Source organism: Penicillium bovifimosum, assembly GCF_028826915.1.
Source record: "Penicillium bovifimosum strain IBT 22155 chromosome Unknown utg000003l_segment0_segment0, whole genome shotgun sequence".
In the NCBI taxonomy this organism is placed as follows: Eukaryota; Fungi; Ascomycota; class Eurotiomycetes; order Eurotiales; family Aspergillaceae; genus Penicillium; species Penicillium bovifimosum.
Window position 1 is genome coordinate 3063527 of NW_026622712.1, and position 25016 is coordinate 3088542.

The following is a 25016-nucleotide window of genomic DNA, read 5'->3' on the forward strand; positions in this document are numbered from 1 at the left end:
CATCCCCGGTTGTGGCTGCATATAACAAAGAAGCTTGAAGTTTGTGGTTCTTGCAAGGCGCAGTGAGGAAACGCAACAAAGGAAATGTTATGGAGATCGTTTTAAAGATCTGCAGTGCTACACAGCAGTTGGATGATTTGATAATTGTGTCGGCGATCTGGGGCCAAAAGGTCCAGATCCCAGACCCCAGTTGAGTTGAGGTTGAAGTCGGAGAGAGGAGAAAGCCCTAACTATAAACTTGACAGTAGTCACAGACTAAACAGTACTATTTATACTATGTTACGATAGCCATATCGTATCTATGTTCGTGTCCTTGAATAGGCGAAGGCTACTCCGTAATCCTCGTGTCGATCGACACGAGCTAAGGTTACACCCCCATACGCCCCCACTCCCCACATACGTCCCGCCCCCGTGAAGAAGCATACAATTTGTATTGGGGCCATGACTTCACAGCTAACAGAAGAGAAGAGGAGAACTTGGGGGCGGGAAAAGTGGAGTGGGAGTACCTTGGGGTATGACCTCCCTCTACTATTACCTTGGCTTGACTTAATACTACGATCTTCACTCATCAGTTTCCTAAAAGAGTTACAGGTCTATGTCTACTTCACAGCCAGGACCACGAAACATAAGCTACGGAGTATTACCATGAATATCATTCATCTACGTTTCATCTATCCCCATTTAGGTAAATCCCCAGATGAACATCCATTACGGAGTCTCCTGAAGATCACAGAGAAGTGAAATATAAACAACCAGCACCAATCCTCCAACCTCTATCAAACACTATCAGTCTATCCACCATGCTCAACAAACTCCCAACCCTCCTGGCCCTGAGCCTAACGGCCCAAGCCGCCGATTTCTACAACTCAGGCACAACCGATGGCTGGGACTCAATGAACAAGGAAAACAAAGGCACCGTCGACCAAGTAACCAACGTCGTCTACAAGGGCCCGACCGCTCTAAAAATGACCCAAACATACGACTCCTCCTATTCAGGCCGCTACCACTCCGAAGTCGTAAAGAATGACGCCTACAAGCGCGGCGACACAGGCGCCTACGGCTTCTCCTTCCGTCTCTCAGAGGACTGGGAGACCTCCCCAGCGCAATCGTACAACATCGCCCAGTTCATCGCCGACTTCGGCGATACCGGCTGCGACGATTACATGCCTGGCACTATGGTCTGGTTGGAAGGGGATCAGCTTTACTCGCGGGTTAAGCAGGGGTCGATCTGTGAGCAGAAGACGGAGAGCTTTGACAATTTGGGCTCGGTGAGCACCGGGGAATGGCATCGCGTGGAGATTGAGGCGAACTGGGAGTCGGATGAGTCGGGGAGCTTTAAGTTGTCGCTTGATGGGAAGAATGTGCTTGATAAGCAGGGGATTGCGACTACCATTGATGATGATCGGGCGTTCCAGTTCCGGGTTGGATTGTATGCGAATGGTTGGCATGATGATGGGGGTATGCAGGGGTCGCAGGGGACCAGGGAGATTTGGTATGATGAGATTGCTATGGGGGCTACGCTTGGTGATGTTCAGGTTCAGGCTGATAATGCCGCTTAGTTTGGCATACTTTACTGAGCTATGGATTTCATTCTTCTTCATCAGTGATGGAATTGTTGTCTCGTTAGAACAAGGGCTAAACCACAAATGTAAATATTCTGCGACCGAACCCGCTTATACGAAGAGCGTTTCTAGAAGTAAAAAGACCTGATATGAGGAAGAAAGAATACGAACGCACAGCCTTCCGATCTGCGGACCTTCGTTTCTAAGAATAGACCGACTTCATGACTTTTACTGTGAAGTATGTAGTAACGATTACAACGCCTTTTTATAATAACGATATCCCTCGAGTATCAGAGTGGTCTTTCTTGCATGAAAGACTAAGCATATCCTTTGTAGTTGGCCATGAAACGTCTAAATTTATCCTCTTCACCTCAAAGAGAAACATCTCAAGTCTGTAGCAAAGGAAATATAACTAACTGGTCAATCCTATTTATCTTCCCAACCTCATACTGATTCACACCTCTCTACAATGGTCAAGTACGACGTAGCAATGCTAGACGCCTGGGGACCAGCAGTCTGGGGCGTCATCTTCGACCGATTACAATCTGGAAGTATCAAAGGAGGCGTATTCGCCTGGTCAAGTATTGAGAAGAAAACATCAGCCCAGCAAATCCAATGGGCCACCAAGTTACCTCTAGCCCGACTTCCCCAGCAAATCCTCGAAACGATATACGACCGCTTCGTGGGCTTCCCCGTCCGATACATGGAGGCAAGCAAGATCCACGCTTTACACGGACTATTAAAAGGAGCTCTTAGATCAAGCATGAGCAAATGGTTGAAAAGCCCTCAGACACTGGGCAAGATGCGAGCCCTGATCCGCTCATACAAAGACTACGACGAGGCAATGGCCCATCTGTCGCAACGCGCTGCATCAGTAACAGACAACCACCCTGCATACGATGCTGCACGGGAATGCTCTGAATGCCTGGAATTCCTGATCGACTGGGACATTGTAAAATGCAGCGGATATGATCAGTCAGGCCGAAACTGGATCGAGGCTGCATTGAATGGTCTCAACATGAAATTACTCACATACCTGGTCAACGAGGTAGATCCTAAGCATCTGCTAAACTGCAGAGATATCCGAGAACCAAACGAAAATCACATCCTCCTCTCTCTGGCCGGGATAGACGCATTCCCGCAATTCGAAACCGTCCTCACAAGACTAAGCCGAGTCGGTCTCACGCCAGTCCAGGAACTGCGCAAGATCTTCCATGATGCAGCCATGCACGAACTCTGTGCCAGCGCACCCGTCAGCGTAGCCAAAGCCCTCTACCAACACGGTATCAATATCGCGAATGTTAAACATCAATACCACGAGCTAGGCGGCCAGCTAGAATCTTCCTGGCATATCGCTGCAGCCTTCAATCCCGCCGGTCCAGCATTCATGAAATTCCTCCTTAAATACTCCATGCTCACACCAGACATCCGCAACTCGGAAAACATGAATCCACTCATGTACGCCGCCTGCTTCGACGAACCAGCTTCCATCGCCTGGCTCTGCGCACACATAGACCCAACACTACCTAGACTAGCAGGCGGTCCAAAGGGATACGCACTTATCTGTGCAGCACGCAGCTCCCACATGTGCAGCGGGGAGATCTTCGCAACCATCCTCTCCCACCTCCCCTCCGACCTATTCACACTTGAATACGGCAAGGTAATCGGCAGCGAAATCGCCGATGGCCTGGCAGCCCAGAAACGTCGTCTGAAAGACGGCCGTAGCGTCGAGCCAACGCAGGGCGTTATGGAGCTTCTCGCTGTAAGGAAGATGCAAGCGCTCGTTCGCCGTTTACCGGCCGATTGGCCTGGAAGCGGGTGGTATCTGGCGCTTGAAGCATTTGTGAGGGATCACAATGTGTCGATATTGAAGCATAGTATGGGCACGGTGACGAGGAAGCTTCGTAGTGGGACCTTGTTGGATGAGTGTATGAAGCGGTTTCCGGATAGTCCGTCGCTGGGGCAGAAATTGCAGAAGATGAATGATGATAATGTGCCGATTGATATGAGGGATATTGATCCGTTGCTAGGGGTTGTGAGAAGGGATTCGAAGGCGAAGGAGGCGTTTAGGAGGGAGATGAGGAGGAATAGGCCTGTTTATCTTGCTGCAAAGAGTGGGGGGAGACCGAGTACGATTGGGAGGATGAGGGATTCGAAGTATATCGTTACGAAGAGTGGGAGGAGTGGAAGGAAGCGATCTTTTGGCTGGGGGGTATAGAATGAGTGAGTCCTATTGTGTATTTGTGTCTCTTGTATAACTCGAATCTTTCATTAGTTTGCATGAATGTACATCACCATGCCAATCTCCAATAGCTATGCCTGAATAACTATCTGTGTCGTCTCAGTCAAGTAGAATCGTCTCCAGCTGCATCAATTACCAGTCCAGCGCACCTGAAGCATCTCCACCAAGACAGTCTAGCTCTTTACACACTGCCTCCAGTCAGTATGAGACAAAGTATGAATGTAAAAAATTACACACTAACATTGATCTGCTTGCTGGAAGAGTGTGCTTCCCTTCGGCTTGTGCATGGCTGGGAGGATCTGACCTCCTTCGGCCCTTTCGAGCTTCGTATGCTCTTGCAGTCGACTCAAGATTTGACGAGAGACTGAATCCACTTAGCAGAGAAATCAAAATATGACGAGGGACTTACCTGTGCTATCGAACTCGCTTGGTAATCTAGTGGAAAAGGATCAGTCCATGAGCCAGACATATAACAACCTATACACACTCTTGCTTGTCCAATATAGATTGATAATCAGTCTCCAACTCTCCAACCAGCTTCTTCACCGCGCTCTGTAACACCTCGGACAACCTCTGTGCCTCAGATTCACTCACATTGGAGCAAGAGAAGAGGTCGTAGCGAACGTGTGTTTTTGACTGGGAAGCTGGGAAAAAGGACATAGCCAGGGACAAGCCATCTTCTAACGAATAGAAGAATGTAGTTGGATACAAGAAACATTCTTTTCGAGTGCTTCTTCGCAGAGGTACGGCAAGCTTCTTGACAAATGACCTGAATACTCCAGATACTCCGTGATTTAGGTTGGCAAAGACATCAAAGTGATGAGCTCTCGCTTTACAACGTTAGCTCTAACCTCACCTCACCTATAAATTGAGGGAATCACTTACCAAGGGCCCCGACCTTCCAATTAAAAACCCCCATCAAAGTCTGACCAGCAACCCACCTAGCTCCCCCCATCCCAGTGACGCCCATGTCGTCAAACGCAGCCGGCTCCCCAGAAACCAGATTCACAAAAACCAACCCCTTCTCCGTCTGAGTATGAACCTCAAACAAACCATTCCGCTCCTTCTCAAACCCGGGGACCCCATCAAACTGCGGGGCTTTCACCAGTCTCCCCGTAGTATCATAACTCCAACCATGATATCGACACCCCAGCACCGTCGACGCACCACTCTCCTTCCTGGTAATAGTATACGCGCGATGTCGACAGACGTTATGGAAAGCGCGGATCTTGCCGTCCTTACCGCGAATGAGGAAGATTGGAAAGCCGGCTAGATCGAATGATTGATATGCGCCGGCTTTAGTGAATTGTGCGCTGTGGGCGACATACAGCCATGTCTGAGTGGGTGTTAGTACTGGTTGGGGAATTATCTGCTTTGCTTTGGGCAATTACTTGACTGAAAAGTGCGCGGCGTTCGAGTTCGAAGATATTTCGACTGGCCCACCATCCTTCTGGGATGTCTGGTTCTTTAGAGACTGTTGGGGTTGGATTTGGGGGTTTGATTGCAGGTGATGTTTTGGGGATCTTCGTATGAGAAAGTCGGGGCCATACTCGGAGAAGAAAGATGATTGTCGCTAGAGCTACAAGTAGCGAGGCTGGGAAGAAGGATCTTGGATTGGATTCCATTAAGATAATGTTCGATTGCAGAATTGGATATGAAGTGGGTTGTGGTAGGTATGGACAGCTTGATATACTTGTAGGCCAAAGCACCTTCATCTCCACCTTTGCACATGATACACCCCTGTACCCCTGCTATTACCCGATTAGGTTGAAATTTCCTGTCTGCAGCTGTTCCGCTGACCGATATGTTGGTCTCTCCGTCTGAATCTTCCTACAAGGAACAACATACTGAATTTTGTCCAGATCTCATGGATTGATACGGCCCTAATTACTAGCTACCACCTACGCTTCCATCTGTGCAATAGAGGATGCAGTATGCCCTCTCAATCCAGACCTATTGGCTACCTTCGCTTTCTTGTCAGACTCATGTTGTTCGCAGACCATATCAAACACACGTTGCTGATAGTCTAGAACAGAATCAGGATCAGCCCAATATCACGAAGCAGTGCAGAACAACTTACAAGAGACACCGTTCTCCTTCTCCGGGTTCAGGATCCCCTCATGATAAACCCCTCTAGTCAGATTACTCTGAGCTTTCTCGCAGAGTTCAAAGTCTTCCATCGCAACCTGACGCACAAACTTGAAGTACTCTTCAAACTTGTCCCCAGATTCCAGATGATAGTAATCAAACTCCATCCGGGTAACCTGCGGGTCAGCGGTCGGACACACTCTGAACGAGGACATGCCACCCCCATAGACATTCAGCGTACAGTTGGGGAAGAAGTATAGGAAGAGACCATCGTCCGGTTTCTTCGGGTCAGCGATATGCTGCGAGAAATTGTGCTTGTTGCGCACCGTGTAAAAGGTCGGGGGATAGTAGACGGAAAACGAGGGGTGCGTGTACTGGCAGTGTAGACATTCTTGATATCCATCGACCCTACGAACATCAACTCCGACCGAGAAAGCAACACAGGTAAGCTTACATGGTCTTCCAGTTGAACTGTCCTTCGTATTTGATGCTCCGCCGGTGCGGCAGCTTCCTGAAATCAACTTTGCCGAGTAGCTCCTCGAGCTCTGGGAAGAAGTCTTGGAAACTGGGTGCATCGTCGGATACAGTGGAGAAGAGTAGTCCAGTTGGCGTGAGATGGCTGCGCAATTTCTTGCCCTAGCACAGTCATTTAGAGAAAGTGCAACTTTCACTCAAGATAGACATACTGTCTTTACACAAACCACCTGTAACTCCTCAGCGACGGGGTTCAGAGCCTCTCCCTGAAATTCGAACGGCAGAGACGGTCTGTTGTGCAATTTCATACTCCACATGCTCGCCCACAACCTGAAATCTGGTGACTGGGCCCAGCAAGTACCAGGACTGGACCATATCTCAGCCTCATTGAAACCTACCAGGATAACGCGTGACATACCTTAAGAAAGACTGCCCGCCGCTCTAACTGATACAGCGGCTGACTGCAGTACCAGGAAGCGGGTAAGGTACGAGCGAGCTCCGACATGATGTATCTACCAGTTGGCTGAGCGTTGATGCGACAAAGGAGAAGGTGCATGTTTATATCCATGGTCTGCCCTAAACTCCTCAGAGGTTATACCCGCGATTGTCAAACATGTGAGATGTACAAGGATCTGTATATCACTTCCCAAACTAGTTATCGAGTCCCGTCGATGTCGCAGCGGATCGTCAGTTGGCACTCCGTGTGAACTAGTGACTCAGAGAATTGGGCAGGTCTGGCCTTTGGAGGCCCAAACATAGATAAGAGCTGTGTGGAAGTCTTGATGACCTGGTTTGAGTTGGAGGGTAGCTGTTTAAGAGCAGCTGTTTGAGAGCACCTGCAGTAGTGGCCTGGGCAACCTTTGATGCAGCCTTGAATAAAGCCTCCATAGAAAAACCTACTTATCAACAAGTTATAACTGTCAAGTAGCAAAATTTGACCTTAAAAAGATGTTAAGCGCTTGATCACAGAGGTTATCGATGTCAACCTGTTCTGAGGCTGTCATGAATTCGGCTGCCTGATGGGATGGTGGCGAGAGGCTAAGCGCATCGTACGCAGTGAACATAGCATAACAAAAGCAAGCACAAAAGATTCACATTTGACTTCATATCATCAAAAGAAAAGAGATACTGACAGAGATATACGTAGGAGAAGGAGAGTCCAGAGTCCAGACCCCTCTCATAAGGCTGCTATCTTATCGATTACGTCGTCAGCTTCCAACTTCCAAGCTCGTGACTTTTGCTCCTTGCAAGTTGCGACAACTTAACAAGTCCACTCGTCATGGGCTCAGTCAACTACACACCTCCTACTTCACCATCACCTCCATCCTGTTACGCCATGAGTGACGAAGAGGAAGATGAATACAATACCATCGCCCAGACTGCCGAGAGCAGAGGGGTCAAGCTGCTCTTCTCCAAAAGCAAAGTGAGCTATTTCTTACCCACTGATTTAAAACCAGCAAATGTTGAACGAGGAGATGAACTAAGAGCTAACGAGAAATAGGTCTATGTCCATCCTACCTCCTCCTCCAAAGACAATATCCCTGGCTTCATCGCCCTCATCCAGCAAAAACCCGTCCCCGCATCACATGCTCCACCTCAGTCCAAGAACTCCGTTACCCCCTCTTACCTCCTCGCATGGGTGCCCGAATCATCCCTCGGGGAAGCCTACGATACATACGTGAAAGTAGATCTCTCGGAAGGCGACTCGCCCCCGCGCCAGACATACCTCGTTCCGCCGCTTCCGACCACCACTACTTACAAAGACCCCATCGGTTTATATGCATTTGCAATCCCACTCTCAGAGATATACTCGTTACTAGTGCGACCGCCGAGTCTAGGATGGTGGTTCGGGAGTGTGGTGATCAACACCCGCGCAGGCGATGGCTTCCCCGCGCTCTTCTTCCACGATGACGAATGCGAGTCCACTATCTTGCAGAAGAAGAAGAGAGTGAAGGAGAGTTTCGACCCATTCGGAAAGGAGGGAGGTCTGTTTTGGGGTGGCGATGAGGTATTGCGGTGGCTGCGGAGGTATGTGGAGGTGCAGCGCTCCGCAGTGGACCGCAATGTCTATCTCATCAACCCGTCGGAGGAGGACCAGCTGTCGTTTGGACGGCCCGTGAGCCATGGCGATAATTCCATCCCGGCAAAGGCGCAGCCCGAAGCTGCCGCCCCGGGGTCCAGCCGAGCTGCACCGCCCGATGCCACCATGGATCCGTTCATGAAGACGTTGAAAGAAACTCGGTGGAAAATGCTGGAGCAACTGAGCAAAATCACCACGTTCACCCGTCGCACGGTGAACGAAGTCGCGGATAACCCGCGGATGCCGCCACAAATGCGCCGTCTGATGAAAAACCCGGAGATTCAGACGTTGCAGGACGAGTTTGACAGCGCCCGGGTCTATCTGGCTCGCTGGGCGATGAGTGTTGCGGAGCAGAGTGATAAAGACCGCAACCAGCGCATATGGACTGCGCAGGATATGTTGGAGATGGAAAATAGTTCGGTCGGCGACTTTGAGATTCTGGAGTTGGAGACCGGCAATCTGGCTCTGCAAGAGCGACGCCGGGTTCTCCAACTGGCCGAGTGGGAGGGCTTCTTCGACCCAACAACGGGTAGACTTCAAGTGACTGTGGAGGAAGTCAAGGAGCGGATCTTCCACGGAGGCTTAGATCCCAATGATGGCGTCCGAAAGGAGGCTTGGCTCTTCCTGCTCGGGGTGTATTCCTGGGATAGCAGTCGCGAGGAGCGTCAGGCGATGATGAACTCCAAGCGCGATGAATACATTCGACTGAAAGCAGGATGGTGGGAGCGAATGGTTGAGGGTAACTCCACGATCGAGCAGTTTGACAATTGGAAAGAGCAGAAGAACCGAATAGGTAGGATCACGCTGTATCGCGATTCATATCGGCCACTAACACCTGGATACAGAGAAGGATGTTCACCGCACCGACCGTACTATTCCGCTATTCGCGGGCGAGGATATCCCTCATCCCGATCCCGATTCTCCGTTCGCTGAGACGGGCACCAATGTGCACTTGGAGCAGATGAAGGACATGCTCCTGACGTACAATGAGTTTAACCCGGATCTTGGGTATGTTCAAGGAATGAGCGACCTCTTAGCACCGATCTATGCAGTGATGCAAGATGATGCCGTGGCTTTCTGGGCGTTTGTCGGGTTCATGGATCGAATGGTATGTTTCTACACGACGAATTGCTATGTCTCTACTAATCTCGCCATAGGAACATAACTTCCTCCGAGACCAATCGGGAATGCGTGGCCAGCTGCTGGCCTTGGATCACCTGGTCCAGCTCATGGATCCGCAGCTTTACTTGCATCTGCAGTCCGCTGACAGCACTAACTTCTTCTTCTTCTTCCGCATGCTGTTGGTGTGGTATAAGCGCGAGTTCGATTGGAGCGATGTGCTGCGTCTCTGGGAGACATTGTGGACCGACTATTTCTCCAGTAGTTTCCACCTATTTATTGCCCTAGCAATACTCGAGAAGCACCGCGATGTGATCATGGATCATCTCAAGCACTTCGACGAAGTGCTCAAATACAGTATGTTGGACATGAACAATTGGGTTCCTCCCTTTACTAACCTCACTCGCAGTCAACGAACTCTCCAACACAATGGATCTCGTACCCATTCTCACTCGTGCCGAATCGCTCTTCCACCGCTTCGAGCGTTCAGTCCAAGCAATCGACAAGAAGGATAACTTCCCCGCTGCACCCGCCCAGCGTCGACCAGGTGCACCTTCCCGCGATGCTTCAGATAGCAGCAAGGGCAAATCTCCGGCTGTTGGTGCAAGCAGCGGGGTTAATGCTGGCTCGTCTTTGCAAAAGGCAATTGACGCTGGTAAGCCGAAGGTGATTTCTCCCGAGCTACGGGAATTATTCCGTAAAGATATCCCGTGGAAACGCCAACAGACTTCGTGATCGGTGACGTTTCGTTCGAAATCATCCGCCTTTGCTGTTCGATTCTGAGGTTCTAGCTAATGATCCATGATTTATGACTGCCTTATGTATACTCTTCCTGATAATTGGCTTATGGAGTTAAGGATCATGACGAGGGTTTTTGGGCGACTATTTATTCTGAAATGAAACCCTCTTTCCGCTATGTCTTACAACGTACACGGGCAGCTGAGGTGTTCGTCTTATTAACTTAGAACGTAGAGATCTGACTTATCCTAAGATTGCCATAACCTTTAGGTATCATCTCGACAAGGGCATACTAATGATATAATCATGGCTCGCCTTGGAAGAGCTAAGGATGAGAATAGAAATGCAAATATCATTCAAACCAGATAAGAATGTAGGGTATTATTGAGCTCTAACACGACACCAAATCCCACAAAGGCACAATTCGCCACGCTGATGCAAGAAGAATAAAACCCGAAAAATATGAACAAAACACGCCATCTGAGGTATACTGCCAGATGTTCATGTGCTCAAAGGCCAGGGTAACGCGAAGAATAAAACATTTTTTTTACTGCAGACCCAATGCACAGTCAGACAGAAAGGAAACACAGGACCAGAGGGCATGTGAAGGATGGCAGGATGTCTATCTGCGACCTCCAAGACCTTTCAGCACGACTCGTCGGCTTGTACCGGTAGAGCCGATGTCACCGATACTGCGGACTTTGGGTAGGTGGTGACCGAGACCGTCGAACTCAGATCGATCGTCGTCGTGGTCTGGTGGGATACTCAGCGCGAACTGAGGGGCGTGAGAGCTGGGACGGCGGGTCTTTTGGAGGACGTCTGCGACCCAGGCTTCACCCTCTGGGCTCATGGACTCATATCGAGCACGTGGCCGGGGACCAGCCAAGCCCAGCGGGGTGGCGCGAGGTTCGCTGGCGAGGGCAGTGGCGGTCTGAGCAGGGGAATGGGTGTCACCGATCGAGTAACCGGAGGAGACGGAAAGACGTCTGTCGGCGGAGGAAGGGAGGTGGGAGATAGGAGGCGGGGGTGAGGTAAAGGAGGAGAGGTGGGGGATGTGAGAGATGTGACCTGTTGTCACTGCTCTGTTGGCCATGATCTCCGAGGCGGCTGAGCCCCGTCGTTTCTTGCGAACGGTTAGAGAGGAAGGTGCGCGACTGCTCAGCACTGATGGTGATCGCGACGGGGTAGCTCTGCCAGAGGAAAGAAGGGCTGAGGGTGCCGGGGTTAATAAAGAGCTTGGAGAGACAAATGGCGGAGAAGGACGAGGATTTATGCCTTGAACCTCCACGCGGGGGGTTTCAGACACCTTTCGGTGACCGTGATGAATGACATATTCGCGAAGGTATTCTCCGAGGTCAGCCCATCCACCGCCAACACGAACCATCACTCGCTGCCCATCCTCTCCCACGGTACGAACAAAGAGTTTTGTCGGCGCCGACTGGCCGCCGTGGTGGAGGTGGTAGAGTTTGACACAGCTGTCCTCCGTCTTGAATGCATGGCTTTGGCGTCTCCGGGCAGCGGGCATCAGAGTCAGTGAAGGCGCAGGGGTAGTGCTGCGAGCTGGAACGGTAGGTGACTCGGATCGGTATCGCCTTCGGCGATCCATGGAAGACGATGAGGATGATGTGTCTGCTTCGTGGTTGGAATCGACCAGATGGATGTGACCAGGCAATGAATTCAAGATGGAGTTGATCTTTTCGTCGAGCTGGTCTCGGGGACGCTTGGAGTGTGACGAAGGAGCACGACTTCCGGAATCTGTCAATTCAGATTCATGTTCTTCCACATATGACAGCTCTTGTCTCTTCATACCCAGGCTCTCGAGGCTTGGATGAGCAGTCAGTCGCTGCCGTAGGCGGAGAGACCTGGGTTGCGTAAGGTGTTCAATCGCTCTTCGGGCAGAGTTCATCCCGAATGTCGTTTTGTTCTGTTGAGCAATCTTTGACCTCTCGTTCTGAGAATGCAAGTCGTTTGCAGACTTTCCTCGGCAGAGTTGAGGACGGCGAGTGGCGAGACCCGGGGTGGAATGGGCGCCGAAGAAAGATCTCGTGTGCTTCTGGCCCGAGACTAGAGTAACAATTAGCGATGAGGATACAAGAACGTAAAATCATTTCAACATACCTTAGGCGGTTGAGGGAAGTCGGCAGATGTGACAGAACGTGTTGTAGACGATTTCACAACAGCCAAATCTGGCGCCGACTCGGGTCCCAGGCCCATCTCTAGTCGTTCATTGATGAACCGCTCGAGAGGCAGGCTGACCGTGCGACTTTGTTGAAATGAAACTCGCGGATCAGGTTTTTGATCCTCCAGACGACGTAGACGATCCTCTCTCAAGGTATAGTCCCCATGTGAGGGACGATGTAAAGATCCAGGACGAGGTGATGCCCCGAGTGATGTCACATTAGAGGACACAGTGTGCGGTGCTTGCACCTCTGGACTGGATATCAAAGAAGAACGACCTGAAAGTGAAGACCCCACAGACCCATTAGATGTCCCACGACGATGCTTTGTTTTGTGTGCTTTGGCATCCTTCTCAACTGGGCGGGATTTGGAGAGTTTGATAGGGCTCTGTAATGGTTTGCGGACAGTGCGCTGAGAGGGGTCTGCTATCGCTTCATTCGAGGCGTGAGACTTGATGGGGGTAGAGCTTGAGCCTGGCTTGGGTGACGGGACAGCCATGGGGATCTGGGAACCCCTGACAGATTGTCGCGATTGCGGCAGTCGGGTTTCCGACCAGTTCGGCGTGGATACCGGAGAGATAACTGCTGCTACCGGAGTATCACTCTCATTCCGTCTATTTGACCTGGCTGGCAATCTGGAGCGTTGGCCAACACTCGAGATAGTCTTGGGAGTGTGTTCGGTGGACCTGGAGTGGGTGTTCGCTTGGGTTTCACCAACAGACTGCTTCTCTTTCTCCAACCCAGTTGCCGTCTCAGTAGGCAATTCTTCGCGATCAAGACAAACATCAAATTCTACGGTAGCGCCCTTCAAAACAGAAGCAGTATCCCCGGAGAGCTGAGCTTCAGCGTCAGATGCAGTGACAGGCTGAATGGAAGAGCCTGCTGCAGAAGCTCCATGCTCAGACAAGGGACTGGACTTTGTCGAAGGAGTCTGGCAGACAGGCGACATACCGTCGGGGTGTTGGAAACCTGACGGAGGAACGTTTTCTTTGTTTTCTAAGTCGCAGTCATCCGCACAAAGCGTCTGCGCAGGAGTTGGGAATGCCTGGCGACTGATCGCAGGAGCTGGCGGAAAATCGGACTGCGTTGGTGTCTCTAGATCGTCGGCCACTGGCAAAGGTGTGAGGTTCTCTTTTGGCTTATCAATCTGAGGCTTTGCCAGAGACGTTGGGAGCTTGAGATCTGGTAGAGTATTCCCACCGAGGCACTCATCAGGAGACGTCGCGTGCTGAACATATTGTGGACTCGGTGCCCTGGCTTCAACAGACGGGAGTTCAGGACCGCACTGACATTCAGTCTCACTTTCAACAGCCTGCTCAGGGGAGACGAGTGACTCATGCCCCGCGGGTTCTTGGGCAGCTGCCTCGGACGCTGAGGAGTCCTGCCGTATTTGCTCCACTGACTCTGTAACTAGGAGCTGGTCGGCTGCACGCGCCTGAGCCATCTCAGACTCGGCTTTGGACCGGAACCACTCGGTCTGAACTTTGTACTGCTCAGCCTCCACAACCCACGCAGCAAAATCAGACTCGATGGACTCGAGATCATCGATCCACTGCTCGGGCAGAGAGTCCAGGCGACCTTCCAGCGCATCCAGAACTCGGTCCATCCGCCTTCCGACAGCCACAACTGCGGACTCAAGGTTGACATGATCGGCGGAAAGGGATGCATCAGGGTATCGGTCCGAGCCGGTGATAGAAGAATGTGGGGTTCGTAGGGCACGGGAGGCGGAGTCAAGGGCAGATCGGGTCAAGGTCAGCTCTCTCAGCAGACCAGGAACTTGGCGCAAAACAAACAGGCGAACGTCCCAAGTGGCGAGTAAGGCGTTCAATCGTGACAGATACGGAAGGGCTCGTAGGATAGTCGCGGTAACGACAGCTGTGAAGTCACTCAGCTGTACATAGCTGAGCGGCGGAGGTACGGATGAACAGCTTGTGGCAGAGGAGGGTCGAGATCTGGATGGAATGTGGGCATTCAAAACGTGTTCCTTTAGTTCTTCCACGTTGAGATCTTCCATTGCATCGCGAATCTCATCAATTCTACTCTCATATTGCTCGACCACGCTGGCTGGCAAGCTCCCATAATAGCTCTCCTCCGGGTTGCGAGGGGCAGATAAAAGGCCCGGAAGGGATGGATTCCCCTTATGGTTTGACTCACGCGGAGGAAGAAATCCTTTTCCGGTCTTTGCATCTTGCTGGTTTGGCCACTGCCATGATACAACCTCTTTGTGCCACAAACTCAAGTTTTGGGCAGCTACCGCGGCGCGTATCCCTAGGGCGCGTTCCGTCTGCGACACTTGGGAGATGCTTTGAGAAAGTATATCACGGACACCTTGTTCGTTCGAAGGGACTGCGTCGGTAGATGTGAGGGCTTCGAGGGTCGATTCGGGGGAGAGGTTGCTGAGGAGAGGGTCAAGCTTTTGGAATATGGAGCTAGGGATTCTTTCCGGTGAAGTTGAACGAGAGTTATGTCGGGAATGAACGGGGGAGAGGCGAATGGAGGGCCGATTAGGGTTTATTCGACTGGCTGCCATGCCGAAGGATGTTCCAGCTAAGTCAGAGAAGTCACAGTGAGCCTCGACTGACTCGAGGATGGCATGTAAGTGACGGAGGTCGGAACGAGGGTGGGAAAGAGGACTGCCGAACCCGCATGCTGAGACGCGTGTTACAACAGAATGCAGCACTTGGCACAGCAAGAAGCTTGAGAGGAGATTCGAAAAGAAATAGAAAAAAAAGGATAGGTCGAGTTCGAAGTTGACGGGGGAGGTCGAGGTACAATAAGTTGGGAGAGGAAGTGAGGAGTGCGGAGATATGGGCACAAATGAGCGGACAGAACAGGAAGACCGGCTTTCTGCTCTACAATTGACAATAGCTATGACCCTGTCGGAGGATTTTGTGAAGTTGGGTATTTTGTCAATAACGAGAAGTGGAGATCAGGGGGAGTGGAGCTGCTGACACGAACCATTCGAATGCCGGGGGATCCGCGTTTATTGCCTACATACAACGGAGGTACCTATACTTCTTCATTTGGACTAATTTACACTCATAGGGAATCAATTGGAGCTCCTTTGGATGTAGAATGATACAGAGAGAGATTGTATCCCAAAATACAAACGATCTGGCGGAAATTAAAGGCTATTTGGAATAGTATCAATCAGATTCAATCTATGAATGCAAGGAGCTACGAAAATTTTATGATATGAGCCCAATTATTTCCTATATACTAGATATTCATTGATAGAGCAATATGAATTCAATCAATTGGCTATATAGCCCTTGTTGCAACCATTATGCCATGGCGTTCTCGAAACCCATGGCGAGTAGGGCTACCCAGTAGGGGCAAAGTAATATCCCCGAGATTCTTCAGAGAAGAAGTGGATATTCAGGTATGCATTGAGAAGCCAGTGGGCCATCATGCAAGGCGTTTCACGAGAACCCGGAGCTTTTGCAAGGTATTGGCGCAGAGCTCACCCAAGAGTTGAAGAAGTATGAAGAACTATTCACGATACATGGGCCCATATTGAAATGAGATTCACGATAGGCCATGGAGGGACCGATCTGCGTGTATGTGATGTACGTCGTCTGACGCGCAGGGGAGACTTCAAATCCAGCAATAATAAAAGTTTCCGGACCAAATGAAGACCGGTAGGAAGGAAACCCTATGGGATTTCATTGTGGACCGAGTCGTGTCATTCTCAATAATAACCCCGGTGATTTGCCGCTGTAGAGCTCACTGCTGCAGAGTCCAATGCCAATGCCGTTCACTTTCGTTTCCCGTGGAGCAGAATCCATCCACCGCGGCGTTCTGTAGCGCTGGACCAAGGACTTTGACGTTCGCGGGGTGGAAGTGTTCGATGTAGTGCCTCAAATAGAGTCAGCATTGGGAAGGAAGGCAATCTATACTTACCAAAAAAGTGGCGACTGATTGAAGTAGAATGTCTCAAGGACATTGGTCGCTCTACCGAGGCTCCGTCATGGGGGCTTGCCCGAAGATACTCACAATGCACGAAGATGGCATACTTTTCAAGGGCCGAGACGCCAAGTCCCGGAATGAAAACGCGTTAGACGCGTCGTTTCTGTCCACTGTCGGGGCATACAGACGCCTCGGGAATCCCAGTGACGCGAGATTGAACTTCGAGGAGAGCCTCAACCTGAAGCCTCATTGGATTTGAATGCGGCAGAAGATAGATCTGGATTGGGAGCAGGTCTGGAACTTGGCTCTTGACTAAGAGATGGCAGAACATGATGCAGGGCCGCAGGCAAGATGCGACAAGACGACATAGAATACAGTCTTTTCTTCAAACCAGCGATGTAGAAAGGTGAGCTCCATGATGAGCTCCACCTGCGTAACGCGTTGACAGATTGGACCAGCGTGGTCGATAACGATAAGCATGGGACTGCGCGATAAGCACTTCAGCCTTCTCCCTCCATCAACTCACAATGCGCTTTCGAACACAATTAAAGGACAGCAGGACATTCTCCAGTAAGTCAATCTTTTACAGAGATAAAGGAATAGAATCTCACCATATCAGAGCTGACGGCATCCCTGTCCTCTCTGGGCAAGGTATGTTGGATGCGCCTGGAGTACGAGGTAGTCCGCTTTACCATCATTCCCGACCAAGGCACCCAAGTATGGGCCTCAATACCAGTCGTATGCATAGCCCTAACAGCTACATGATCTGCATATTGACGATTGCCAGAGCACCATCTTCGATGAGACGACCTACGAGCTAGAATCCAACTCCGACGCCATCAATATCGAAGTCAACATCAGCGTCTTGAACCGAGCTCTGCGCTCCTCCTGGGGCTCAACACATACGCAACTTCGCCTAACCAAGAAAGACAGAACCCCACTTCTAGCCCTAACAGTCCTTTCGTCAGAATGGACAGACGGAAACATGGCCTTGGCCACAAACAATGACCAAAATGGCGTCAATAATCGCCCGAATTCAGCGACAGGCGACACAACAGGGGAGCGAGGACCCCGCGAGCGCCAGACATGTATCACCCAAGAAGTCCCTATAAAGATTCTCCACGAAGCAGCAGTCGAAGGCCTTCACGAGCCGCACTGCCCAGACCCAGAAGTGCACATCATCCTCCCCAATCTCGCGCAGCTGAAGAGCATCTCCGATCGCTTCACGAAACTCGCTTCTACAGACACGAAAAGTCGCCAGCCGGGGGTCATGGCGCTCGACGCGCCGGGTATGCACTCGGCATCCTTCAATGGGTCGGGTGCTAGCACCGCTGCGACGACATTGTCTACTAATACGTCTCCCAAGTTGGAACTATCTGCCAACATGCATGGCTCATTACGTCTGGCTATTGCCACTGATGAGTTGCGTATTGCGAGTGTCTGGTCTGATCTTGTGAACCCGCCATTGGACCCGGAGCAGATGTCACAGGAACAGATCTCGCAGCTTCCGAGTGAGCAAAATCGGATGCGTGAGGCGAGGGAGGGTGATGAGTCTGGTTGGGCCAAAGTGCGGATTGATGGCAAGGATTGGAGTCGGGTACTTAGTATTGGGCGACTCAGTCCGAAGGTCGTTGCTTGTAAGTTTGAACACTCGGTATACTAGGCTATGTGCTGACGCGGTTTCTGGCTAGGTTTCATCAATGAAATGGCACTGGTTCTATACGTCTATCTGCCGAGCACTCAGGATGGGGCCGAATCTTGTTTAACTGTGAGTCCAAATTGCCCGAGTGTCCTTGGCAGCTGGTGTTCTAACGACGAACGCACACCAGTATTATATCAATTCCTTCACCACATGATACAGCGAACTTCAGCTACGATGTTTATGTTCGAAGAATCCAGACATGAAAGGTCTCAATGCGTTATTAGAAATCGTTACTAAGACAGTGCATGTCAAGGCATGCAAGAAGCAACCTCCAGATCAAAAGAATCCCAGCGGAGGAGGGTGATATACATAATGCCAGGAGGACGAGCCCTCGACTCCATGGATGAGGTCGCGCCAAAGAACAGCGAAGATCAAGCTATGTGCAAAAGCAAGGCTTTGAAATGGAGTCCAGTGAGCGAGATGCAGAGAGATGTCGTGTCTGCCGAACCTGAGACACGACACATGCAAGATGCTGAGGCAATGACAAATTCAACAACAGGGGGGAGTCGTATTATTCAAGGGGAGGGTGGAGTTCGTCAAAGCAATCATGGAAGACAAATAAAAGACATAAGAACGAAACACATATTAGAACAAAAGAAAATGACATTATAAAACTCAGCCAGTCGGACGACCAGTAAGCAAACATCGGTGGTCCATGAAGAACTCCGACTATTGGGCCATCACGTCGACGTAACGGCCCTTCTTCTTGCCACGGGCCGTGTTCCCCTTGCGCGCCTGGGGTGCACCGATCAGATCGTCAATTGAGCTGGCATGGGTGAGAGATGAAGACGGCCGTGGGGGCGGACCGCTGGAACTACCAGGAGGCGTAGGCATAGCCGCTCCCGTAGAGACAGACCGAGGAAGTGACGGAGGCGCGAGACCAGAGATACCTGGGCTGGAGGACAATTGGGGCGAAGCAGCGCTTGCGGAAGATTGAGGTCGGCTACCAGAGGGCATTGGGGAGATTGGAGGTCCGCCATTTGGTGGCATGCTGCTTGAGCTCACGTTTCGACTTGGGGGCGCGGATATGCGAGGAGGTGGCGGAGTGGCACGAACCGGCGCGCTACTATTAGGGTCTTTCTTGTTGACCCATTTCTTCAAGTCTTTATCATAGTAGAACGAGCTCTCTTCGCCAAGTTTGGCCCTGATAGGGCCACCACCGGAGTTGTTTTCCTCCTTCTTGCCTCCGCCGAACCAACCACCAAACCAGCCTTTCTTGCCAGATTGTGAAGGTCCTCTCTTAGCTGCAAAAGAAGTCAAGTTAGCGGGTGGATAGAGTAATGAGAATCCTCGATACGTACCATCTTCTTCAGCTGCCTTGGCGAAAGCTTCGTTGGCTTTGCGGTCATTTTCGGCCTTCTGAAGAGCTGCCGCCCGGGCTGCAAGATCATCATCGTCGTCATCCATGATTGACTTCTTCTTTGGCTGCTCTTCTGCAGGAGATAGATCCTGCTCCTCTTGGGGAGCATAGTCTGTGTTTGCACCAAACCCAACTGGCTCGTAAGACGAGGTCACAGCGGGGGTGCGGAGGATGACTCGGGGCCCGACGCACCGACTGGCATGCCAGGAGGCCCTTGGTAATAGGGGGATTCAACAGACGCGGCAGTAGGCTGCCCTGGGGGCTGGTAGAAGAGGCCATTGACCGCAGGAGGTGCGGCCGAAACAGCCTCGCTGGGTGACAGAGCCTCTTCTACCGGAGCAAGAGGAACGTAAGATGATGACTGGGGCGGAGTCGGTTGATACCCAGATGCATTTGGCGACCCATACATGGAAGCTCCGTAAGACATTTGGTGATCAATTGAAGGCGACATCTCTTGTGAGCTGCGGCGTTGTCCAATGGGCGGGAAATAGGAAACAGATCTTTGAGAATCCATCGAAGATCGACCCTTGTACTGCTCAGGTGACGCATTGGGCGCATATTGGCTCGATGGCTGATACTTCGATGGGCCGCTGACAGGGATAGGCTGCGCTCCGGCTCCGGGATAAGAACCGTACATATCGGAGACAGAGGGCGATCGGCTGATTGTCGGGGTCCCAGCCACGTTTGCGAAAGGACCAAAGTCCGCTTGCTCACCACCTTTGCCAGATCCAGTGGATGCAGCGTCACCATCGTCACCTACCACGAAGCTATTGAAACGAGCCCACATCGAACCCGAGACCTTCTCCATGCTCGGTCGCGAGATCCAAGAGCCATTGTCGCTGGTTGTCTGGCGCAGACGCGCGGATAACTCCTCAACTTCAGCAAACAGATGTTGGTGATAGTACGGAGAAGGACGGGTGGTTGCCTTCAACGCCGCTGCCACTGCATCGCAGTAGGCTTGCGCCTCTGAATTACGACCACGGTCGACAAGACATCTGGCATTAAAGATCTTGAATGCCAACAGATGTGGCAGATGGCCCGTCGGGGAGTTCCCAAGAACAGATGTCGCATATTCGTAAGCCTCAGTCAACAAGATGCCATCTTCATCAAGCAGGGATGAAGGACAACGCAAATGGTCAGCACCAAGGACAGTGATGTCGGCCTGGGGGTCATCGGCGCCACCAAAGACGGCAGCACGCGAGAACATGTAGCAGACATGAGCCGCTTCTGTCCGTCCATAAGATGTAAGCAGGCGACCAAGAGCAAGAAGGGCCTGATGATCCTCAGAACTTCGGTTGCTCAATACCAGCCCCAAAGTATCCTTCCATTTATCCAAGCCCTCGAGTGCGTTCTTAACAAATCCCTGGCCATCAGCCTTGTTGACGAGTTGAAGGCCTGCACGCGCAGACGGAGGCACAAGTTCGTCGATACTTTCTTCAATATTGCCAGCGAATATCTCATAGAGGGCTGCAAGTGACTCCGTATTCGAAGCTTTGGACCTGATCTCCCGGCGAACAAACTCCTGCGTGACTTGTTTCGAGATAGATTTGTCCATGGTAGACGCGATGAGCATCGCGTGTCCCCAGAGGCGTCGATCGACAGCACCCCAGACGGCTTTCTCGCGATCACCACAAATCAAGTGTAGACGAAGTTCCTCCAGCCATTGGGGATCGACAGCATCAGCTTGCGTTGGCATTCCCGAAGAGGTGGATCCTCCTGGAGTGGCCAACGTACTAGCGTATGACCCGTCTGCGTCTGGAGCTGGAATATTGGGGAAAATCGCATGGCGGAGAGACTTTTGAACCTCAGGGGAGCTGTCCAAACTACCGTCATTCTCTACCAGAAGCTTGACAACCTTCCATAGAAGGATCTTCTCCTCGTAGCGTTTGTGCGTGTCAGATTGAACTTGCTCGTAGCTGGGAAGACTAGAATTTTCGAAGGCTGCGATCTTGCTGGTGAGCCAAGCAATCAGGTCCTTTTTCTTTGATTTTGACTTAAGAGGCCCAGGATGCTGGACAACGGTATCAACCGACGGCAAGGATTCACTCAGCAGAGAAATCTTTGGTTCACCAGGAGTGGGTTGGATCATCGGGGCCAATTGACCAGCAGAGTAGCGAGGAACGTGGCCAGGGAAGCAAGACACCACTGAGCCACCAAACCCGAACTTGAAGATCGGTGCACCCTTCCACCGCTCCAAGTGGTCTTGCTCCTGTCCATCATTGGGCGCGATGAATTCTAAATGCTGGGTCGGAGCACGAGTTTGAGCAGCACCCTGCATAGGCGCATACGGATTCACTGTTTTGATCGGTGAGCCTGAAGTATTAACTGAAGCCGGCCGAAGGGTGTCAATGCTTGGTCCAGATGAAAGTGGGCTCAGCATGTCCCGACCAGGTGACTGTGTCTGAGACCTGCGGAGAGGAGCTATCTGAACATCGTTTGGTGGGGGAGAAACATGCCCATTGGTTGCCGGATGAGGGGCAGCGTATTGCGAAGCCGGTGCAAGACGCTGGGCGAATTCATTGATGTATTCCGGAGGAGCATACCGACTTTGAGGCGGAGATGCCTGCGCAGGCGAGCCAGTACTTTCCCTTCGTGCTTGGCTAGCAGGGCCATTGAGATGCTGCGGCACATTGGGCTGAGCCTGCCCAAAGCTAGCTTCTTGAACATGTGGCGGAGATAGATCGATCGCAGGCTCGAGCGATGGTGGATTTTGTGATTGATCGGGCTGATAGGAAACCTTCTCGTGGTGTGCAAGTGGACTCGAAGTCCGTGGCTGGAAAGGTAGGTTCTGGCCGGGAACATTCAAAGGTTGTGACGCGTAACGACTGCGAGCCGCTGGGATAGGAGGGGGGGCAGGGGAATATCTCGGCAATGAAGGTGGCTTAGCCGATGGTTGCAAGCTGGGAGGCTGCGGAGAATACCTCGCAACCGCAGGAGGTCCGGCAGGCGCACTCGAAGCTAGGCTAGCATACGGATCTATCGTTTTAGGCGGCTGGAGTGTGGGCTGGATAGGAAGTCCAACAGGCTGCGAGGCTGGTGGTGGTGCAGGTGGTGCGTATTGACCCAAAGGCGGAGCTGGGAGGGACGAACCAGTCATTGCCGGCACTGTCTGCGCATTAGGAGTATACCGCCCTGAGCTGGCAGGCCTTGATCTAGGTGGCGCCAGAGGAAGTTCCTCGTAAAAGTTCTTCGGCGCGGGAGGAGCGGTAGCTGGGGGAGGAACTCCCGCAGGGGGGGGAACCAGCTGCCGCAGGAATCGATGCGCCAGAAACCGCTGGGCGAGGGGGTGGAGGCATACTAGCCACAGTGGGCGGAACAGGTCTGTGTGTGACGACCGGCTTTCGAGGCAGGGAAATATCATCCGGAAGATCGTAAGGAGACTTGTAACCCTGTTTCGAGCGCTCGGCAAAGCTCTCTCCTCTAGTTGTCACGGGGTTCTGCGGTTGTTGTGAGAAGTATGATGATATGGCTGCGGTGCTTGGCGGTGCCATACCTGGCAAGGGAACCCCCTGCAAGAGGTCGTTTGTTGTCGGTTGGTGAGGTGCGTATATATTAGGAATGGGTTTTGGTCCAGAATAGGCCTCAGGAGTTTGAAATGGACTATTCAGGCCAGCAGTCAAACTGCTTTGGGTAGGCTGGACAGGCGTTTGGTAGATGGTCTCGGGTGCAGACACGGGCTGCGTGACTTCGGTCTCCAGCAATAAATCATCGTCATCCAATGCCGCCTCCCAACGAGCCGCCAGGTCGTCTTCTGGCAAATCACCCAGTTCTGCTTCCCACCGTGCAGCCAGCTCTTCTTCTGAAGGCTCAGCCGTTGCTTTGGGTTCCGTCGACGCAGCATTCAGGGCTTCTTCAAACTGCGCTGCAGCCGAGGCGTCGCTGGCTGGAGAGTCAAGAGCAAATCCAGCCGATTCCAAAGCCTGAGCTGTGCTCTTTCGGGTGAGATGGACGACTGGATCCTCCAGAGTCTCATCCTTCGGCGAGGAGCCAAAGAAATCACCACCTTCATATCCAGCCTCTGGTTTTGGAGCAGAGTTGAAAAAGCTTGCTGCATCGTCGTCGTCATTGTCGGCAAACACCTCGCCAATGGATCTCTCCTCTACCAGTGGACGTTGAGGTGAAGTTGGTGCAGACTCCTCCAACAGCGGAACACCTTCTTCAAATCTGGATTCGGCTTCTGGTGGCGCGAAGATAGGCTTTGTCTGGGTGTTGAGTTGGCTGAAGAAGTCATCTTCATCGGAATCCACTTCAGCTCTCGCCTTGCTTGCCCATTGCGTCTGATCCCGAGAGGTTGTACCCGCGTCCGCTGTGGCCGTATCTGACTGGACGTCATTGAGCAGACCAGATGTCGCTGTTATTGGGGTTGGCTCATCATTCTCGTGGTTAGTTGTTACTGAGCGAGTACTGGAATCAAGCTGCTCATTCTCCGTCGGAGCAACCTTTTCTGCCTCGTCCCATGGAGTACCCGCAATTGTTGTTTCTTCCGGCGGCCCCTCGACAAGAGTCGGCCCATTATTATGCTGGGATTCATCCGGAATCGAGTCCAATGCCGACATAGAAAGCCCGTTTGTGCTAGGAGCAGTAATATCTCCGGTGGAGGGCAACGTATTGCCAAGATCCTTCTCAAAACTGGTCCAGGCGTCCTCATGATCGACGGTTTTCTTGTTGGTTTGTTGGTAAAGTTCTTCGGTGGGGATGGGTTCGGTAGTATATTCATGCTCGAACGCATTCAACGCAGTTTCTGGTGCCCTTGTTTGCTCCTCCTCCGGTGATGCACTCTCGCCCGTGACTGTCGGGTCCGGGACGGTTTCGTACTCAGGCACGACTTTGAGAGGCGTAGTATCAGCGGGTTCTGTTTTAATAGAGGGTGGTTGGTCTTCGGTTATGGGAATGTTACTAGAATCATCTCCAGGTTCGATCGAAGGCGCTTCGTTCTGGACTGCCTCGGCCTGCGCAGCTGGAATATCTGGCAAGGTCGGGCTTGGGGCAGCATCCGCGGTATCTAGGGAGGGCACCGTATGGGTAGGAACTGGTTCAGGCATTTCAATGGAAACTTGGCTGTTCTTATCCACGGAGTCGGTGGTCAAGGACGTGCCCCGGTCTACCACTGGTGATCCATTGTCCACTGCCACATCCAGGCTCGTGTGTCGAGGCTGATTCACATCGGCCTCATTGGACAAATCCCAGGCAGAGAGATCTTCGCTTTGTGGCGACATAACATCCCCTAAGGACTTGCCCTTCGGCTCGTCCGCCGCAATCAAATCCGACAACCCGCCCTCGGTCGATGTCATTGTAGCAGGAGCATTGTTATTCTCAGGCCGTATTGCCGGATTCCAGGACTCCGAGTCGTTGTCGGTCGCTTGATGCGCCATATGTGCGTGTTTCTCGATTGCTAACGTGACTGGAGTTGGGGGTTGCAGTCCGGAGGAATCAACCTGACACGTCTCCAATGGCGCCTCAGGAGATCAACAATGGTAGGTAAAAACGGGGGTCGATGGCGTCGGCTTAGGAATCCATTAAAAGATGTAAGTATAAAACAGACTAAAAAGAAACGAATCAAGTGAA

The 25016-nt window shown here is 51.8% G+C and overlaps 7 protein-coding genes across 7 annotated transcripts; 4 read left to right on the forward strand and 3 right to left on the reverse strand.

Annotated features, from left to right (window-relative positions):
- Positions 1–800: 800 nt before the first annotated feature.
- N7515_004209 (polysaccharide lyase) lies at positions 801–1559 on the forward strand (the record flags this gene model as incomplete). Its single annotated transcript, XM_056664953.1, has 1 exon — positions 801–1559. One exon carries the CDS (start codon positions 801–803, stop codon positions 1557–1559), a length of 759 nt encoding a protein of 252 aa, XP_056524010.1.
- A 472-nt stretch (positions 1560–2031) lies between these two features.
- On the forward strand, positions 2032–3780 carry N7515_004210 (uncharacterized protein; the record flags this gene model as incomplete). The annotated part of the gene is made up of 1 exon (XM_056664954.1): positions 2032–3780. The coding sequence occupies one exon, from the start codon at positions 2032–2034 to the stop codon at positions 3778–3780; it is 1749 nt and encodes a 582-aa protein (XP_056524011.1).
- Positions 3781–3936: 156 nt separating this feature from the next.
- N7515_004211 (Aromatic-ring-hydroxylating dioxygenase alpha subunit) lies at positions 3937–6683 on the reverse strand (the record flags this gene model as incomplete). Its single annotated transcript, XM_056664955.1, has 11 exons — positions 3937–3992; positions 4046–4168; positions 4214–4239; positions 4292–4634; positions 4690–5140; positions 5196–5412; positions 5563–5634; positions 5710–5830; positions 5885–6300; positions 6347–6528; positions 6579–6683. 11 exons carry the CDS (start codon positions 6681–6683, stop codon positions 3937–3939), a joined length of 2112 nt encoding a protein of 703 aa, XP_056524012.1.
- A 962-nt stretch (positions 6684–7645) lies between these two features.
- On the forward strand, positions 7646–10300 carry N7515_004212 (GTPase-activating protein GYP7; the record flags this gene model as incomplete). The annotated part of the gene is made up of 5 exons (XM_056664956.1): positions 7646–7789; positions 7868–9239; positions 9292–9554; positions 9604–9922; positions 9975–10300. The coding sequence occupies 5 exons, from the start codon at positions 7646–7648 to the stop codon at positions 10298–10300; spliced, it is 2424 nt and encodes an 807-aa protein (XP_056524013.1).
- A 625-nt stretch (positions 10301–10925) lies between these two features.
- N7515_004213 (GAS2 domain protein) lies at positions 10926–15010 on the reverse strand (the record flags this gene model as incomplete). The annotated part of the gene is made up of 2 exons (XM_056664957.1): positions 10926–12356; positions 12422–15010. The coding sequence occupies 2 exons, from the start codon at positions 15008–15010 to the stop codon at positions 10926–10928; spliced, it is 4020 nt and encodes a 1339-aa protein (XP_056524014.1).
- Positions 15011–16916: 1906 nt separating this feature from the next.
- Positions 16917–18245, forward strand: N7515_004214 (checkpoint protein HUS1 family protein; the record flags this gene model as incomplete). The annotated part of the gene is made up of 5 exons (XM_056664958.1): positions 16917–16959; positions 17009–17127; positions 17177–18026; positions 18081–18157; positions 18219–18245. The coding sequence occupies 5 exons, from the start codon at positions 16917–16919 to the stop codon at positions 18243–18245; spliced, it is 1116 nt and encodes a 371-aa protein (XP_056524015.1).
- Positions 18246–18760: 515 nt separating this feature from the next.
- sec16 (COPII coat assembly protein SEC16) lies at positions 18761–24823 on the reverse strand (the record flags this gene model as incomplete). Its single annotated transcript, XM_056664959.1, has 4 exons — positions 18761–19335; positions 19393–19664; positions 19691–22748; positions 22840–24823. The coding sequence occupies 4 exons, from the start codon at positions 24821–24823 to the stop codon at positions 18761–18763; spliced, it is 5889 nt and encodes a 1962-aa protein (XP_056524016.1).
- Between the last annotated feature and the right edge of the window lie 193 nt (positions 24824–25016).